Source organism: Equus asinus, chromosome 12 (genome assembly GCF_041296235.1).
Source record: "Equus asinus isolate D_3611 breed Donkey chromosome 12, EquAss-T2T_v2, whole genome shotgun sequence".
In the NCBI taxonomy this organism is placed as follows: Eukaryota; Metazoa; Chordata; class Mammalia; order Perissodactyla; family Equidae; genus Equus; species Equus asinus.
The window spans coordinates 14,099,327-14,119,800 of NC_091801.1; the positions used below are offsets into that span (position 1 = coordinate 14,099,327).

The following is a 20,474-nucleotide window of genomic DNA, read 5'->3' on the forward strand; positions in this document are numbered from 1 at the left end:
TGGAAGGCTTATTGAGTACTTGGAGTGGAAAGGATGAAGAGTCATGTGGATTTTATGCCCACAGGCTGGCGATGGCAGCTGACTCTCACATTTGCTCCATGTAAAGCTTTTTAGCTCCCCTGGAGTGTGTTACATTTTGCAGTTGTTGTTATAGTTCAGACTCAATAGCCCAGTGACCTAAAAGTAACAACACTGCAGCAGACTTCAGAGAATTTTTGTGTATGTATATAGGTTTTTTCTTTAGATTGTAATTTAAATTTCTATCAGAAACGGTTTATTTTCTCCACCACCAGAATGAGAACAGGAGGAAGTAAAAGTTTTGGTAGCATCTAAAAAGAAATAGAATCTATGTAATACAGACTCAGTGTAATTATAAGAAACGGGCTCACTTGAATAAGTACACTACTCAGTGGGCGACACGTCGGCACACAGTTGACTAGTGTCTTAATAACATGGCAAACCTCACCTTTGTTCTAAGCGAGCTGAGTGGGGTTCTTCTGGAGGGAGAGCTGATCTGGTACAGGAAATTATTGTGCACAAAAGTCTGGAAGTCTAGATGGATCTGTGCGTGTTTAGGTTCAGACAAAACAGAAGAAACCAATCCCTTGGGCAGCCCCCCAAAAGGTTAGAACATTGGACATATCCACTCTTCTCCTTCCCTCCTCGAAAGAAGCCAGGCTGGGTGTTTTCTCTTGATCTCGCTGCTCTGTCCTGGGGGAGGGGCTGTGGCCAGTACATGCCATGAACTTCCCTCCTGTCTTTGACATGGTTCTTCTTGGCTACAGGCTCACCTGGGGTGCAGGAACCTCTTGACCGGTTTCTGGATTTCTCACAATGGCGTCGATCTGTGTATTGTTGTTAAGTTGATGTCTCCTGCCTTTATGGGGGAAGAGGGTTTGGGGCTTCCTATTCCACCATCTTGCTGACATCCCTCTCTCTCTGTATGTTTTGAATAATTAAAAATTAATTTTGAAATAAACACTAGTAGTTCCAAATAACTCATGAAAACCTATAATCTACAGGCTAATTTAACTACTGTTTCTGAGTACTCTATTATTTTAAACCCTTCTAGAAAGATAAGCCTGAGTTTCTTCAAGGAAAGAACAAGGGGGTAGCCCTTGCTGCTTTATCTTTACCGTCCTTCCCAGTTGTAACTTTGTGTAAGATTAAAAAGCTTATCTGTCTCAACTAGTGAGAAACTGAAATCAAACATACTGAATCAAATACTTGCCTCTGTATAAAATGATTCTCTCAACTGTTTTTTAAAAACTATATTCTTGATATAATTTTTGATTTTTCAAATAGTCTTAAATAAGTGTTACTTTTATAATATCAAAATAAAGTTATAAAACAAGCAAACAAAAACTTAGTTTATACTTACTAGTTTAATATGATTGTATTTTTATTGATCTTTCCTTATTTCTCAGACAATGGTACAACATAACCGCATAGAGCTTCTCAACCATCCTGTGTGTAGAGAATATTTACTTATGAAATGGTGAGTATTAAGGAGCATTTCTTTTTAGTGATGGCCTCATTAAATTTATTGAAAGTCTTCTAAAGAATTGTTTTCATGGTATTTTAATGTTTTAGATTTTATTATTTTAATATTTTACACTTTGAAAAAGAAATGTGTCAAAGGAAAATTTGATATTAAAAATGCATCATTTATTTTTGATATTAAATGAAATATCTGGGGGGAATCATTGTATAAATCATGAAGAAGCATTCGTGGGCCCTGCAGTGTAGCAGACAATGAAGTGAGAAGGTGTGTTCCTGGGAAGAGCACTCAACTTGGAGTCAGAAGGTGTGAGCTAAATCTCTGCTCTTCCATTAATTGGTGAGATTTTAAATAAGTCATGATTTTCTTGGAAGTTGAGATTCCTTTTCTTGTCTTTTTTTTTCTTTTAAGTATGGCTTTTTGGTGGGGAAGATTGGCCCTGAGCTAACACCTGTTGCCAATCTTCCTCTTTTGTTTTTTTCCTCCCCAAAGTCCCAGTACATAATTGTATATCCTAGTTATAGGTCATTCTAGTTCTTCTATGTGGGACGCTGCCACAGCATGGCTTGAGTGGTGTGTAGGTCCGTGCCCAGGATCTGAACTGGCAAACCCCAGGCCACCAAAATGAAGCGTGTGAACTTAACCACGCAGCCACGGGGCCAGCCCCAAGATTGCTTTTCTGAAAATGAAAAAGGTGAATTCAAAGATCTTGTTTCTAAATTGAGTCAATTTACTGAATAGATTACTGAGAGACATTATACCTACTTTTTCAACAGGTATCGTAAGTAAATATTTTTGGTTGAAATACTCAGTTATGGTTTGCTTATTTTTTATAGGATGGCTTATGGGTTTAGAGCCCATCTTATGAACCTAGGATCTTACTGTCTTGGTCTCATACCTATGACCTTACTTGTTGTCAACATAAAGCCAGGTATGGCTTTCAATTCAACTGGAATCATCAATGAAACTAGTGATCATTCAGAAATGTTAGACACCAAGGTATTTTCAAATTTCAACTTCTTAAAATAGAGGATTATCAAAAATGTGTTTTTTTCCTTAGGAATACGAATCCCATAATAAATCTGAAATATCAAGACTTTGATTATTACAAATAGCCTATAGAATTCATATATGGTGGCAGTTTCTCCTAAAATTCTTTGCGGAATGAGAGGGAATATAAATAAATAGGTCAATAAATGAATTTGTAAACTAATTTAAAATGAATTGACATGTATGAGATGCTAGCTTGAATGTGGAGGTATAAAAGTTTAAAATTGGTCTACAAGAAAGCAGATTTGTGGTTGCAAGGGTTACAGGGAGAGGATAGTGACAGTAGACACAGGATTTCTGGTTGGGTTGATGAAAAAGCTATGGAACTAGATAGTGGTGATGGTCATGTAACATTCAGAAAGTATTAAATGCCACAGAATTGTACATTATAAAATGTACATGTAAAATATAAAACTTTTAAAATGGTAAATTTTATGTGTATTTGACCACAATAAAAAAATTTTTATGTGGGTCTATAAGTTCATATTCCTTTAGAATTCAATTGGCAGTTTTTTTTATTGAGGTGGCTTTGGTATATAACATTATATAAACTTGAGGTGTATGTCATTATATTTTGACTTCTCTGTATATTACATTGTGTTTACCATCAAAAGTCTAGTTGCCGTTTGTCACCTCAAATGGCAATTTTTGACCCTCTCTTAATAAGGACATTATGAAATAAGTATGTGTCATCTTTATATCGACATCACAGTAGTTTTGTCTTTAAAGCAAACATGGACAGTGCATAGAAATGAAGCAAAAGGAAAAATAAATATGTAAAGTGGAAATTATGAAAAAATTAAATTGTTGTTTTATTTTTACATCCCACATAACTGCCTGTCTTATACATTTTTTGTTTCAGAATTCATATTCTATAAAAGTTTGCATGATTTTAGTATTTTTATCAAGTATATTTGGATATTGCAAAGAAGTGGCGCAAATTTTCCAACAGGTACACAAAACATTTTATATCTCTGAAGTTGCAAATATTTTAATATGCAGAACATAAATTAGTTGCTAAACTATTATTGAAATAATATATGTCAATAAAATCACGTATCTTGATGAATGTATTGATTGGAAATACCAAGCATAAACTTTTCCAAATGTAGAAATCGCATGATTTTACATAAGGTCCGTGCACTGGATGGTGCTTATTTAATTTAACATATTTGAGGCAGAGATGTTCCCATTTTACTAGTCCATATGGGTCTGCCCAGCTACAAATGAGCTTATGAATAACTTTTCTGTGTTTTCTCCTATATCAGTTTAATATTTTGCTAACATAACAGTTAGATTTTGGTTGATAATTTTGAATGTCAATGTTTATAAAAGAACTGATTGGCCCAAGACTCCATTTCAAACAGGCCTTTCTTTGAATTCCTTTTCTAACAGAAAATTCCTTTTCTTTATTGGATAACATTTCAAGTTATAATAAAATTTGGGAACATTTTATAGCATAATTTTTACTTTATACTCTTTTTTTAAGTGGGCAACCCAGGTTCGGGTCAGACGTAAGAATTATGTCAATTATCTGCAGATCCTTGCTTTGGTTGGTAAATGGCATCAATCTTTTATTTCTCGGTATGGAGGCTTAAAGTCTTTTATTATTCATTTGTTGGTGTGTTTTTTTGTGGATGTTATTTTGTATAAGCCATATACCTTTTATACAGCACCTCATATTCTGTAAAAATTTACTTTGTTAGATAGTATAACCACATGAATATTTGCATTAAAGAATGTTGATGATGATAACAGTGTTTTGCATTTGTTTGATATTATATGTTATAAGTACTTTTATATATATACTTTCAGTAACTTGTCACAATTCTGACTGTTAGACTGTATTGTTCCATTGTACCTTAAATATTTAGGGCATATTATTTAATCTCTCATCATTATTTTCATTTTCTTAAAATGAGAATTGCAGATTATAGTCTAAATTGAACTATAAAGTTATAAGATTTCTCTCTCAGATTTGGTCTCCACATTTTCTTACTGAAATTTAAATGGTCTGCAGGAAATTTAATGTCCCAAACATGACATCTTTAAGAATAGGAAATGATGGGGCCGGCCCAGTGGTGCAGCAGTTAAGTGCATACATTCCACTTTGGTGGCCCGGGGTTTGCCGGTTTGGATCCCGGGTGCTGACATGGCACTGCTTGGCACGCCATGCTGTGGTAGGTGTCACACATATAAAGTAGAGGAAGATGGGCATGGATGTTAGCTGAGGCCAGTCTTCCTCAGCAAAAAAACAAAAAACAAAAGAGGAGGATTGCCAGCAGTTAGCTCAGGGCTAATCTTCCTCAACAAAAAAAAAAAAAAAGAAAGAAAAGAATAGGAAATGACACTAAATTATTATGGTGATTAAATTTTATCACAGGTCTCAAACCTCCTTAGAAGCAGCTTTAGTTCATTTGTATCCTGAGAGATCCACATGCATCTCCCTATAGAGACAGAAAGGAATTACTAAAGTAACTTGTAGGCCTCCAGGAGTTTCCTTAAGATGGAGGGGACTCTATGGGGAAGGCCCAGAAACTTGTAGGATTTCCATAGGCATCAGACTCCCAAAGTGCCAGGTCAATGGCTGGGCCATTTCCAACACTGATCCGTACACAGGGCTCTAAGTTTGGTCCAGGATGGCAGGAGCCGGCCCCTTGGTCCTAAACTTCTTTCCAGCTGCAATGCCAGAAAAATGTTGTTACTGGTTACATATGTATAACCATCCATAAGATGCCAGGTCTCGGTGTCTACAGGTGGTAATTCTTCATTCTTTTCAACCCTAGAAAAAGAATTACTTTTTGGAATTTAACAATGTACTTGACTGGATGATTTACACAACAAGCATCATTTTCGTATCCCCCTTGTTCGTTGGTATCCCAGCTCATGTGCAGTGGCAATGTGGAGCAATCGCTATATTTTTCTACTGGATGAACTTCTTAATGTATCTTCAGAGGTAAAACCAGCTTGAATGACTTCTATATCTTTTAGGCATTTTTGATATCAAAAGAAGAACTATTATGAGTGCCATAGATTTCTAACTGGCTTACTCCTTCTCCAATTGCTTTAGACTCTGAAGGTCTGCTACTGTGAAGGAAAACGAGAGGGAGGTTTGGAGTTCAGAGTGTAGACCAGGGTTTCTCAGCCGTGGCACTACTGAAATTTGGGACCGGATAATTCTTTGTTGTGGGGTGCTATCCTGTGCACTGTAGAATGTTTAGCAGCATCCCTGGCCTCTACCTATTAGATGCCAGTAGTAACTCCCCAACATCAGTGTGACAACAAAAAACATCTCCAGATATTGCCAAATATACTCCGTGTAGCACAACGACCCCAGGTCAAGAACCATTGGTCTAGGCAAATCCAAGTTAAATGTGGAGAGGAAATAGGAATAAAAGTGTTGGCTATTCTGCTTTTACCTGTGTTATTGGGTAAGCATTTACTTTAGATTAAAACAATCAAAATGAAGTGATAGGTGTGGGGAATAATAATGATAGAAGAGAAGAATTTACCCCAAAGGATCTAACTTTCGAGGGGAAAAAGGGCTAAGCACTCCTCCCTCCCACAATTGCTCATGCTGAAATAAATGTTACTTCATATAATCTTTACAATAACAAGAGGTGAATGTTAGTACTCGCAGTGTATAAAAGAAGAAGCTGAAGCACTGAGTTAAGGAACTTGCCCAAGATCCCAGCTAGTAAGTCAAGACGTAGACATTTTACCAAAGTCTTGTCAACTTCAGGGACCATGTTTCTCCCACTGTAGCATCTGCCTTGCTGTGTTGTCACACAATGCTGTGGGGTTGAGCCCAGCCCCTTGGAAGGGACATGATATGGTGGGAAGAGCAGTGGCCTGGAAGTCAAGGGGCTTCAAGACAGCTCCAGGCACTGCCACTCTCAGCTTTGTCATTATCAGTGACCTGAGCAAGTTACGGGACATCTCTGAGAGTTTAGTTTCTGAGACCTCTGAAGTCCCTTTCAGCTTTAAAATCTTATGACTACCCTTTTAACAAGTTGTCTTTGCCAGAGGAAAAGTATGACTTAGTGGCCAGATGACACACCCATTATCTACGACTCAAACATTTCACAATGTAGGTTCCTGGGGGAGGAAAAGCAAACCTCAGGAAGCTGAGGATGGGGAAGGTAAATCATAAGTATGTGCCCTGTGATAGGAGCCTTCGGGCACATGAGCTCATTCAAACAATCCCCACAGGACACATCACACAACTCACCTCTAACCCCTTTATGAGGCATTTGGCAGCATTATCTTTGATATTGGGAAGCTATGATTTTTCTCTCCTACTTTGGTGGAAGTAATGTCCAGTGGTCAAGTGGTAAAACAATTAAAGAGAAACATTAACGAGAAGCGGGAGAGAGGAAGAAACAAAACACTTTGATGAACAGCTTGAAAATTAGACTTGGCTATTCATGAATTCTTGTGGCTCCTTTTGAGAGGAGGCCTCAATTATTTCATCTGTGAAACCTGGTACCTCGTGCATGATAAATATTGACACTGAGTGAAATACAGTTTGACCAGAAAAGTGAATAAGTAGTTTAATTCTTAAAATTTTCCTAGATTTGAAAATTGTGGCATTTTCATCGTTATGTTGGAGGTAATTATGAAAACTTTGTTGAGGTCCACGGTCGTGTTTATCTTCCTTCTTCTGGCTTTTGGACTCAGCTTTTACGTCCTCCTGAGTGTCCAGGTGAGGCAGTTACATCAGTAGTTGATTTGGTTGCTGTGAATATCAGGAATATATATTTATACTGAAATATTAATGGCCTAGAAAATGAATAGTAACCTAACAATATGTTAATACTATATTTACCTGATATAATACCAGGAAAAAGTATAGTCTTACTAGAACTTTTTGACAATGAAAAAAAGTCATTATGTATAATGCACGACAATTCGTTACATGTGCAGAGAAGATCTTTTTGATGACTTTACCACCAGTTTCTTGGTAGTTCTTGTCACCATATTTCAGTGATAGTCCTATGACTTTTAGAAATATTTTAAATATGATTTTTACCATTTTTCTCTCCAGGAAGCAGTTTTTCATTGCATGCATTTTGCGTTTCATTTTTGTCTTGCCGTCTTTTCTCAGGATGCCTTCAGCTCTCCACCGCTTTCTATCATGCAGACCTTCAGCATGATGTTGGGAGACATCAACTATCGTGATGCCTTCCTAGAACCGTTTTTGAGAAATGAATTGGCATATCCATTTCTGTCCTTTGTACAACTTATTGCCTTCACAATGTTTGTCCCAATTGTCCTCATGAATTTACTTGTAAGTAATCTATCCTCGTATCTTCTGTTTCTTGATCATTTGGGGCATTTAGTAATGATAATTATCCTTTTTTTTAAATTCATTTTAATTTATTTTTATTTGCCTCTTTAATCTCCCTCCATGAAGGAAAAAATGGACTGCTATACAATTCATTCATTCAGCATTCATTTAGTACTGGGGGTGTGCCAGGCATGGCATGAGGCACAGAGGATGCAAAAATGCATTCACTTGGCAAATACTTATCAAGAATCTACTAAATGCCAGATACTGGTCCAGGTGCTGGGAAACAGTGGTGAACAAAACAGATCAATACCCAGCCCTTACATGGTTATAAACTGGTCAAGGAGCTAAGTAGTAAACAACTAAATATGTAGCATGGTGTCATGGGGGTGATAAATGCTGTGAAGAACCACAAAGCAGAAGAAGGAAATAAAGATGAATGGTGTGTGCTGCTTTGAGGTTGGGGTCAAAGGTGAGGCAGAAACCTTCATGAGTGAAGGATTAAAACCTCATCTCTGCCCTGAAATTCCTCATTGACCAGAGATTCAAGTGGGGAGGAGCCTCTCATGCAGAGGGCATCTCTGGCACTCAGGTGCCCCTCTAAACCAGTCAAAGGCTGGACACCCTCAGCTGACAAGAACATGCCCTTCTTGGTGACCAAGAAAAATAAAATAAAAGATAGGACCAAGAATAATAAAGAATGACATAAAGGGGCCAGCCCTGTGGTATAGTGGTGAAGTTCAGCACACTGCTTGGTGGCCTGGGTTCATGGGTTTGGATCCCAGATGCAGACCTACACCACTTGTCAGCCATGCTGTGGCAGAGACCTACATATAAAGTGGAGGAAGATTGCCACAGATGTTAGCTCAGGGCTAATCTTCCTCAGCAAAAAAAGAATGACATAAAGCCTACGTTCTTCTCTTAGAATCTCTTATGTTTTGGAAGATAATTATCTAGAAGGGAATTTGGCATAGCAGTAGTACAGATTGGTGCAATACTCAGGATCCGCGTTTCCCGGACCCGTTGAGCATCTGTACCTGCATAATCCAAAGAAAAACCAAACGCAACAGAGCCAAGACTGACAGTGTTATCTTTCCTTCAAACTCTGCTGCTGCCTCTCAGCAGCACTTCCTAGTCATCTGACTCAGATCACTGGAAGATATTCTCGATCCACCCACCCCCTCCTCCTCAGTTCTTCCAATAAACGTTTGCCTCATAAACCGCCTTCCGGTTGGCACGCACGCTCCGGGTTCCTCACCCATATTGCCGCTGCAGTAGACTGAAGAGTCTCTCTATCTCGTCTCACTCTTCCACCTAATCCTTCCTGCAAATTGTCACCATAGTGACATTCTGGTAATGAAAAGCAGGGCCCATCAGTGGCTATTTCATGTTTTTTTCTATAACTCTTCAAAAGCTTTAGTCCAGTCTAAACCCGTCAGCATAGCATGCAAGGGGCCTTGTGATCTGGATGTTACCCAGAGCTCACCCAGCTAGCTCCCCACTGTTCTCAGGACTCGCCCAGACGTGACCACGTGTGACCTGGGTGTGCCAGGCTTTCCTTCCTGCCTCCTGGGCTCTGCACAGGCTGTTCCTTTTCCTGGAAAGCCCTCCCTCCTTGGGTTAATTCTTTCTAAGCTTTAAACACTCAGCTCAAGCACCCTCTGTCCTGGGCAGACTTTGCTAACCAGCTCCCCCCACCCGAGTCACCCCAGTCTGAATCGGATGCCCCTTCCTTTTGTTATTATAGTTTGGAGGACACAAATCAAAGAAAGATAATAACAAAACCTACTTCCTAGGTTGTTGAGGGGATGAAATGAGCTTAAAAGCACTTAAAACAGTGCTTGGCACATCATAATCATTCAATAAATATTTGTTGTTGTTTTTAGTGCCATTAAGTCAATTCTGACTCCTAGCGCCCTGTCTACACAGAGCAAACCCTGCCCGGTCTTTTTGCGCCATCCTCTCACCTTCTGACACTGTATCAGACAATGCTCTGCTACTGTTCATAGGGTTTTCATGGCCAGTTTTTTCGGATGTGAGTGTCCAAGTCCTTCTTCCTAGTCTGGAAGCCCCACTGAACACTGTCCACCATGGGTGACACTGCTGGTATTTGACATAGCAGTGGCATAGCTTTCAGCATCACAGCAACACATAGCCGCCACAGTGTGACAACCGACAGATGGCTGCTGTGGTTCCCTGACCAGGAAATGAACCCAGGCCGCGGCAGTAAGAGCACCAAATCTTAACCAGTAGACCACCGGGCTGGCTTCAATAAACGTTAGCTACTATTAACTAGTAATGATTGATCCATTCTTTGACTCACAAGCCCAGACATCTTCAGAGCCCAGGCAAGTCTCTTCACTATACCCAGCAGGAGTTATAGGACAGTTGGTTTTGATGGGGGCTGATGTAGAGAGCATGCCCATCTCAAGGCTTGCGAGTTAAAAAGCCAAAAACATTATCCTGCCAAATAAAACCGACTTGCTGCTATATATGGTTTTCAGTGCTAATTTGCACACCTTAGAACATACTCTTTCACCATTCTCTCCTTCAGCGGCTATTTTGTGTACCTACTATGTGTCCTGATGTGTTCTAAGCACTGGGTATACAGTGGTGACCTGGACCGACAGCGCCCTTGTCTTGTGGAGTTTCCTTGACTTTGAGCTCCTTGAGAGCAGGCACTAGCTTCTCTCTGGTGCAGCACACAGGAGGCTGGCTCAGCGTAGACAGTGCTGAGTGTGGAACACACAGTGAAAGAGTGAGCGCGTGTGAGCTCATTGAGTGGAACTGAGCTGACAGCTTCCCCCCACCCCACGCTATCCACCATGAATTTCTACATGGAGTTTTTTTTTTACCAGAGTCTCACCCACCCCTGATGTGTACCTTTGTCTGCCAAACATATGTGAGATAGAAAGTCCTTCATTGCCTCAGTGTAATGTTTTAACTCTTCCGTGTTGTTGTCACTCTTGTTCACCTCAGATGCTAAACTCCTGGGGTTTGCAGCCATGTTGCCTGCCTACACCAATTGCATTTGATATCACATCATCGCTGTCCTCTCCAAAAATAACATCTTTTTATTTTTAATTAAAATGGATTTCAGAGTAATCCATGTGTTATAATTTTTCATGACTATGCTTCAGATTACTGGACCCACCAATGTGGCCATCCCTGTTGCAAAGGTGTATAGGCTTTGCAGTCTTCTGTAAGATGTGTTAGCAAAGCGTTTTGAGGCCACTGCTAAGCAATTAGCTGCCCACTCCCTCAGTGTAGACAGAGAGACCTTACTGCACGCTTAGGGGAGCCATTAAACTGACAGTGACTCTGTGTTGTGCTTCAGATTGGTTTGGCTGTTGGTGACATTGCTGAGGTCCAGAAGCATGCATTGTTGAAGAGGATTGCTATGCAGGTAAGTATTGTATTTATTTAAAACTTATTGAAATTAGCACCACCCTAATTATTCATGTGTAAGAATAGCTGATTTCTGAGAACTCATTTATTTAATACTGGCATTTTCCAATACTGAGAAGCAGCATACGGTGCCTGTTGTGCATGTTCCGTGCTGTAGTCAGAGAATCAAAATTGATGACAGAAATTTCCTTAGCCTCTTATTTTTTTTGGTGAGGAAGATTGTCCCTGAGCTAATATCCATTGCCAAATCTTCCTCTTTTTTGCTTGAGGAAGATTGTCTCTGAGCTAATATCTGTGCCAATCTTCCTCTATTTTGTATGTGGGACGTTGCCACAGCATGGCTTGACGAGCAGTGTGTAGGTCTGTGCCTGGGATCTGAACCCGCAAACCCTGGGCTGCCAAAGTGGAGCATGTGAACTTAACCACTTCGCCACCAGGCTGGCCCCTTGAGCCTCTTTTTACAGCAGCATGTGGTCAACCAGGTAGGTAGCTGCTGGACCAAGAACATCACGGGTGTGTGTAGTCTGTCTTGTCATAGCCTAACTGCTCGAAGGAGTTCTTGATATTCTGGGCACAGACTTACAATGTCCCCACAGTGAGTGTCATACTGAACTTTTAACTTCATCCATGAGGTTTTGCACCCTTGTGACATCCCTCAAATTTTTCTAGATAATTTGATGTAAAATTTGCTAGAGTCAAAGGTTTCTGGATAGGTCCTTGGCTGTTGAACCATGTGAGATAGTTTCTTGTTACACAACACCAAGCTATTTGTATGCTCTTAATTGCATTGTCTTTAAATTTCAAATTTGATGCTTCAAAAATATCTGCTGACCAGTTGAATGTGTGCATTTGGAAACTTAGGTCTGATCAAAAGAAAGAAAAATCCATGCTAAGGTGTAACTTGCTCTTTTCTCTTCACTTTTCTTTGTTACTCTACCTTCTTCTCTGTTACTCATTCAGCAATACCTTAGCATATATTTATTTTTAAAAATGCTCCTGTGCATGGTATATGCAAAGCACAGCACAACTTAGCATGAGACCTCAGAGAAATTACAGAGATGTGATCTTTGACTATGACAAGTAAAATAAATCTAATTAGAGAGCACACCAACTAAACATTCAGAGAATAAAATATCAAAATTTAGAAGCATCTCTAACCTCTACGTCTGTGACTAAACTGTCTATTATACAGAGAGCTGGGAACATTAAAGAATGAAGATATGTGCATTAAATAGTTAAAATGTCACGTACAGAAAATAAATGCAAAATAATTAAGGAACTGCTATATGAAAGCGTTGGGATGTGAACCGGGCATTGAAAGGTGGTGGGATTTTGAAAGCAGAGAGGCCATTCCAGAAAGGAGGGACCCAGCAGGAGCAAACGGCCAAAGGCAGAACAAGAGGAAAAGCCTAAGGAGGTGTGACAGGGCCCCCTGGGCTGGAAGGATGGCTCGTTAGGGTGCAATAAGGCTGATCCAGTGATCGAAGGCTTTATTCAAAAACAGCAGGCAAACAAAAGCCTTAGCTTTGGAAGAAAGGGCAGGAAATGATGAAGCACTTCAAGTCATTTTGTTAGTGAGTGGAAAGTTCTTGTGAGTCCTTCTAAAGAATGGGAACAGACTCAAAGTGGAGGAGGGAGGAGCCAGTGAGTGGTTATTACCTTAAGAGAGATGGAGTGTAGGACTGCAGGTAGCTGGGTGAGGAGAGAAGAGACATGTAAGCTTCTTGGCAGGCACATCAGCAGAACTTCGTAACTAATAACTCTTGAAAATACCAGGAAAAGTAAAGAAAAAGGACAATGTAAGCAACAGCAGTAGATCAGATGTCTGGGGGGAAGCCCGCTAAACGACAGTGTCAGTGCAGTTGATTTGAAAGCACAGTGCTATATTAGGTTTGCTCTGCTCCCTGAAACCAAGCAGCACAAAGGCCTATAAAGGAAGTGGGCAAAGCAAGTCCTCCCATGTTATCTGTCCTGTTTTGGATCAAGAACAGCATTGACTTGGGGCCGGCCCGGTGGCACAGCGATTAAGTTTGCACGTTCCGCTTCTCGGCGGCCCGGGGTTCGCCGGTTCGGATCCTGGGCGCGGACATGGCACCACTTGGCATGCCGTGCTGTGGTAAGCGTCCCACGTAAAAAGTAGAGGAAGATGGGCACGGATGTTAGCTCAGGGCCAGGCTTCCTCAGCAAAAAGAGGAGGACTGGCAGTAGTTAGCTCAGGGCTAGTCTTCCTCAAAAAAAAAAGAACAAAACCAGCATTGACTAGAAAAACCAGGAAGCCTTTCTCCTATTGCCCCTGGGCTGTTTTTTAAGCAACTCTACATCCATGTACAACTCTGTACATCAGACTTACAACCTAAGTCTGAGCCCACAACAGAACCAGGGATGTAAGGGGATGGGTAGCATTTCATAAAGGGACATTTGGTTTGCAAACAACATCATCTCAAATGAGAGTGGAGAGAGAAGGGTCACTGGGATGGCTTATGCTGGGAGGTGTATTCATTAAGCAGACTATCAGTTCCTCAAGGACAGGAGTTGTGACTATTTTGAGGGGCTTAAAGTTGTTTGTTTTTAACATTGGTGCCCCCCCCTTTCCAGCACAAGCTGGAAGCTGGAGACACTCCACAAACTTTTATGTACCCGCTGCAAATGACAAAAGGAAACCCACAGAGGGCACCTTCCCCTTCACCGTGGAACCCGCCCGTTAGCGGAGGGGAAGCTGCTCCCTTAGCCCAGACGAGCCACATTCAGTGGGTCTCATCAGACCCACTCTGATTGGACTTGAGGCTTTGCTTGCCATCCTCCCCCAGGACCATGTTTGAGAGAGGAAGTCTGGCAGCTCCTGGGCAGAGAATGAACAAGATTAAGATACACCACATGCTTTATCTGTTGGCAAACCCTTGGTGTGAATAAATCTTTTCAATGAAGTCTGAGTAAGTGAATGATAACACGTGACCTCTGAACAATGTCTATGGCGGGAGAAAGGAATATTGCCCTAAAGACCCGAGGGAAAAAGGAACCCTGAAAATTACTTACTATAGAAACTCAAAGAAGATACATAATTGGTATTATTAATAAAATACAAGAAAACATAGCTTTTCTTGAAACTGGAACTAATGTGTTAGTATGTTAAGTGGTGGCAATTGCTATAAAAATAGCAGAGAAGCAGGATAGGGAGGGTGTTATGCGGGAGAGGGGGACTACGATTTTAAACAGCATGGTCGGGAACTTCTCACCATCTCACCATTTATGAATGCAAATCACTTCAATGTCTAAATATTAAAAAACATATGGTCTTGGTTTGGAAAACTAAATCTTGCATCAATGGCAATTAAACATCACTAAACAACGAACACAAAGGCTATAGACAGAGTCAAAGACAAACAAAAAGAAAAGTTGAAAACCTGAGAATTAATATAAACTCAAGGTAAAAACATTAAGTGAGACAAAAGATTCTATCTGTGAAAATAAAAATTACACTCAAGATATGTCCTGGATAAACCATTTTCCACTTGATAGCACAGTGTGAAAAACTGATGAAATACTCTTAGCCATGCTGCTTCTGGTTCTTTCACTGCTCACCTTGTGACCCTCCATTTCAGCACACCTTCCACTCTCCTGTCATAGCTACACATTCAGACCATCCACTGTTCCAGCTGTGCACATGCTGTGGTGTTAGTACACCCTGAGTATGGGCTAAGTCTTTTTCTTCTTTGTAGCCCCAGTGTCAGTCACAGTCACTGAATAGTACGCATCTGCTGACTGAATTCTTGTCAGGGGATGAGGTGAGATCTAGGGGCATGTAGGTGTCGTGAGCTGGGCATGAAGGGAACCTGGCCAGCCCAGCCGCTGGTGCATAAACAAGGACCCAGGAGTCTGTCTGCAGTTTGCTGTACTAACCATTGCTTCCGAGCAGTGTAAGAATTCCAGATACTGAATAATGGCTTTTATCAACAAATCCAAAACGCACTTTAGGTGGAACTTCATACCAGCTTAGAGAAGAAGCTGCCGCTCTGGTTCCTACACAAAGTGGATCAGAAGTCCATTATGGTGTACCCCAACAGACCCAGACATACTGGAATGTTATTAGTAAGTACATGTAGCAAATACCGACTTAAATAACATGATATTGCTTTGTACTCATTCATTGTGTTATCCCTAAGGGTGCTGTTTTATATGCTTGGAGTCACTCTGCCTGTGGGAAAGAAATAATTGTGTTTTTTTTTTTTGGTGAGGAAGATTTGCTGTAACATCCATTGCCAACTTTCCTCTTTTTTTTTTTTTTTTGCTTGAGGAAGATTAACCCTGAGCTAACATCTGTGCCAGTCTTCCTCTTCTTTGTATGTGGGATGCCTCCACAGCGTGGCTGATGAGCAGAGCAGGTCCACGCCCAGGATCCAAACCTGTGAATCTGGGCTGCCAAGGCAGAGCACGCAAAACTTTAACCACTTGGCCACAGGGCTGGCCCCTGAAATAATTGTGCTTTTTTTAAAAAAAAAGTGCATGATTTACCCACAGTGTGAAAGTGATGGGCAGTGGAGGGAGACATTTCCTCTCCTCTTCCGAGCGGCTCATCCACAGTGTCTGTGTTAAAGATGTACCGCATCCCTCTGAGGGCAGATGGGCAGGTGGACCAGCCCTTCCCTTTAGCATCTCTTTTACAGCACAGGTCCACTTCATTTGTTTCTCGTAGTCACACGCCACTTACATATATGTGCAGATACACATGTGTATCTATGTCATATAAGGAATACACATGTATGTATACATAGGTGCATAAATATACACACACATATGTGGGGGTGTACATTATAGAAAATATACGAAGTGTCAAAGACTAAGCAAGGCCATCGCCTTCAATGGAAAAGGGCCAACACTAAGTCAGAAGTACTGGACGCTAATCTTAACCGTGCCTGGGCTCCCTCCTGTCCTGGGAATAGTGTTTCTGAGTTCTTTTTAGGTTCATTTTCCAGTGTGTAGTCCTCAAATGATAAAGGCCAACTGAGATCAGCCTCGGCTGTATTTGAACTCTACACCGTCTCCCGATCCGATTTCACTCGTCCCCATGGTTGCGGGTAGTACCTGAACTCAGAAGCAGCAGCTGCTCTCTCTAGCCTAGAGCTCTCCTTTGAGTTCCAGGCCCCTGTATCCCACTGTCTCGTTGACAGCATCACTGGTCTGTCTCAAAGGTACCCCCTGGTCATGCAAAACAAACTCATGATCCTTCCGCCTCCCTCCTGACATGCCCTATAGGGAAAGAGCGAGAAAGCCCCATCCTTCTCCAAGTTTCTCATTGCTGCTAATGTCACCACCATTCATTTGCCTGTGGAAGATGTCATTCTTGACATATCCTCTCCCCTCACATGTAATCAATGCCGTGTTTGGTCCATTTGACTTCCTGGGTGGCCTGTGCAAGTGGTCATCTTCTCCTGCCTGGACTTCTAGAATTACCTTATTCCTGGTCATTTCACATCTGCCCTTGATCCTCTCCAGTCCACTAAATGGTTTAAACGACACTAAATTTAAAAACATATTAAAATAGCATTTCAGAAAATTCTCCACGTAAAATTCAGTTGTGTTGGTTAACTGTGCAGAGCAGTTTTAGGGAATCAACAGCTAATCCTGTATGGAGTACCGCCACTTATAATGTCTCTTTCTGTCAGCGGACTGAGCTCCTGCAAGGCCACCGCTGTGTCTTACAGTGTTGGTGCCAGCACCCCTGGCTCAGCAGCTGAATTATGGCAGATATTCAAGAACTAGCTCCTGAATTGAGTTCAACTTGAGTAACTTTTAATCTTTTATCCCATAGCGTTTGTATTCTCATATCTTTTGCCCCCGAGAAGCGAGACAAGAAATACCAAATGCCGATACATCTTTAGAAACGGAAATATTGAAGCAGAAATACCGGTATTTTTCCTTTTGTCTGTATTTGAGGAACTTAAAACTCTTAAATGATGCGTAGGGTAAAGTTATACTGTATATTTGTGTTTTTATCTCATCTATTGTCATGATTTAATTGACTGATGTTGCTAGTATATTGAGAATCAGGAGACATTTTTTAGACTCAACAACTTATTTGCTGCTATTCATCAATTAGTTTGCCCATCTGTATCTTGAACTGCATTCTTCATGAGCCATCCGAATTCATACTGAAAATTTTTGAGGATCCCTGGAGAAGCCATAGAGTGTGTAGTGGTTAAGCATGAGGGCTTCAGTGTTAATTTACTGAGTTCAAAGGCCCACTGAACTATTTACTATTTACTAACTATTTACTAACTGTTTGACCCTGGGCAAGTCACTTAACCTGTCTGTGCAACAGTGTTTTAGTCTTTAAAATGGGAACAAAAGTAAACTAGCCATGAACTAGCAGTTTAACCTTAGGAAAATCATTTAAACTTTAAAAATATGTCTCCCTTAGAAGGATTTGACTACTGTGAGGCCATAAGCTGAGCACGCTCAATCTGATATGGAACGCTTCTAGTACGTAGGCCTCCCTGCACTCAGAACACCTAAAAGGATAATTGAAAATAAATTCATAAAATGTGTATGTCCTTTTAGGCTGAAGGATCTCACATCGCTTCTGGAAAAACAGCATGAGCTTATTAAACTCATCATTCAGAAGATGGAAATCATCTCTGAGACAGAGGATGAAGACAACCATAGTTCTTTTCAAGACAGGTTTAAAAAAGAGCTGTTAGAACAGAGGAACAGCAAATGGAGTTCTGTGTTGAGAGCAGTAAAGGCAAAAACACACCCCTCTTAGCATTAGTTACCCAATGCAACAGGGCTTCCGATGGGGGGTCTGCATGACTTTTGCAGTCTAATTTCCAATTTGGAAAGAGCAAGGAAAAAGCAGAAATCTGATTCTGATTTCCCTACATGTGAAACCATGGTTCCTGTATCCTATATAAAAATAAAGTCTGTCTATTTATATTTTCTGCCAGTCACTGAGTATTGGGAATATCCTTGCTGCTATGTTCAAGCTGGATTTTACCTCTCATTGTTTGAATGAGTAGAAAACTAATTGGCTAGAATTACATTTTTAATGATAAAGAGTAATAAATGTAACTGTTAAGCTAGAATACAAATGTCAATACTGGATTCCTGCTTGATGATTATATAATATGTAATGTATTACACAATAAAGAATTAGATTGGATTCTACCATTTAGAATGTTTTTTTGTGTTGGAAGATCCTGTGGGTGGAGCCCTGTGTACTCTGTTCTGACCATAATAAATTTCCCCACCCTTCTTGCTGCTCCCAACACACCTGATGTCACTTTGAATTGAGGCCAAAATTAATAGACCTTGTGATATGCATGAATTTTACTATAGATAGCTTATGTTATTTCTGTATTTTTTGTTTGCCATGGATCATAATAAATGTAAAACCTATATAGTTACCCCACTGATTATTGTGTGAGCCTTTTATTGAATTCAGTTTTTTGAAATTTGCAAAAATGCCTCCATCATGTATGTCTTTTTTTCTTTTGATGTCCACTACAAAGCATGAATCAGTCATGTCGGGGATTGGAATTGGCCGCCCAAAGATAGTCTCTTTGGCATGAGGATTATTTTGGGCTGGTTACTTTTTAAAACTGCAGAGAGGAGAGAAACTCTGAAAAGTAGAATTACCCTTTGTAGGAGATATTTACATTTGTTTAGGCAATCTCCATTTGTAAGGGTGTCTCCCTCTCTGTACCAGGAAGAAGGGAGGATGGCCTTATCTCTAGAAGCTCTTATCAATGAGGAAGGCGAGGACTTAAATCTGCATAATAACCCTACTCTTGTTTACTGTGCTTTTCTGGTAACCTCCCATAACTGACTCCCCCACCCCCAGCATCCTCCTTTGCCTTTAGCTCAGGAGGGTATTTAAAGTGAGAGCTTCCACAATTTTGGTGAGTTCCTCAGTTTTCCTGAGCCTCTCCCATGTATACATGTTATAAAGCTGTGTTTAATTTTCTCCTGTTATTCTGTCTCATGTGAATTTAATTTGTTGTCCTGCCAGAAGGACCCAGAGTGGGTAGAGGAAATGCCTTCCTCCCCTACAATCACACACCTCATCGTTGATCTTTTCAAGGTCTTTCTGTTGTTTTATTTTCCCCTTCACCGTGATTCTTGTGTCTATTCCCTCACTACCCCCAGGAGACACCCACTCTAATGAAAGTCTTGGGCCATGCGTGTATCCTTGGGTTATGCTGAACAGTATTGATTTAGGTGTGTGTTTATTTACATAGGTGTTATTATGCTGTGGTTCTTGTTCTCTTTGTACTTCTGTTCCCTGGACACTATATCTACAAGATACAACTGTGGTACCATCTGTCTAGTTAGTACAAGGCTTCTGACAGCTGCTTGCTATCATTGTGTGCCCCTCATGTTGGACTGATCTTGTCTCCAGGGATGGACATTTTTGTGGCCTTTGCCTCCCGCTATCACACATATTCTCAGACATACTCACACTCATACAGACAGCAGAATTCTGAGTGACAATATGTCATATGAAAAAAATAGACATTTTTATATTTGTGGTCTGACAGAACACATGGCCTAGAGGCAATGTTGTACCTGCCTTAATCTTTTTTTTTTGAGAAAGATTAGCCCTGAGCTAGCATCTGCAGCCAATCCTCCTCTTTTTGCTGAGTAAGACTGGCCCTGAGCTAACATCTGTGCCCGTTCTTCCTCTACTTTATATGTGGGACGCCTACCACAGCATGGCTTGCCAAGCACTGCCATGTCTGCACCTGTGATCCAAACCAGTGAATCCCAGGCCACCGAAGCAGAAGGTGCACACTTAACCACTGTGCCACCGGACCAGCCCCTTGCCTTAATCTTTGATATGAAGATCTTTGTTCTTTGTTTTCCTTCAAAGAGAAAGGTTAGAAATTCACAATATGGGAGCAATAACCAGGGATGCCCTGATCATGAAAACAAAGGTCTTTTCACAGTCTTAACGCTCCCCAGATTTTGTGTGGCATTGCACAATAGAGATCTTCATTCAACATTTATCAAACACCAACAATGTGTGAAACACTGCACCCTACTGTTGTGAGGAATATTGAATTAATTAGGTTATCTTACCTGTATCTTACAATTTAATGAGTCACCGTTTACTTTCTGAAATTCTCCATTAACCCCCAACGCTGCATTCTCTGCTTCTTCCACTGTTTTTCTGACTACTGCTCTTCTACTTCTCTTACTGGCTTCTTTCTCCCACCTGCTAGCTAGATG

General features: G+C 40.7%; 1 protein-coding gene across 3 annotated transcripts in view; it reads left to right on the top strand.

Moving 5' to 3' along the window:
- The window catches only part of TRPA1 (transient receptor potential cation channel subfamily A member 1), a 62,436-nt gene extending 43,760 nt beyond the window's left edge, over positions 1-18,676 (top strand). For 2 of the 3 annotated variants that reach the window (XM_070481082.1, XM_014853775.3), the window contains 10 exons: positions 1,428-1,498; positions 2,338-2,500; positions 3,414-3,503; positions 5,338-5,507; positions 7,127-7,256; positions 7,659-7,841; positions 11,179-11,247; positions 15,222-15,335; positions 17,056-17,153; positions 17,805-18,676. In XM_070481082.1, the coding sequence (XP_070337183.1) occupies positions 1,428-1,498; positions 2,338-2,500; positions 3,414-3,503; positions 5,338-5,507; positions 7,127-7,256; positions 7,659-7,841; positions 11,179-11,247; positions 15,222-15,335; positions 17,056-17,153; positions 17,805-18,009 (1,293 nt within the window). In that variant the 3' untranslated portion in view covers positions 18,010-18,676. The remainder of the gene's footprint in view (positions 1-1,427; positions 1,499-2,337; positions 2,501-3,413; positions 3,504-5,337; positions 5,508-7,126; positions 7,257-7,658; positions 7,842-11,178; positions 11,248-15,221; positions 15,336-17,055; positions 17,154-17,804) is intronic. The other variant, XM_070481084.1, reaches the window with a different exon arrangement.
- The last annotated feature ends 1,798 nt before the right edge of the window (positions 18,677-20,474 follow it).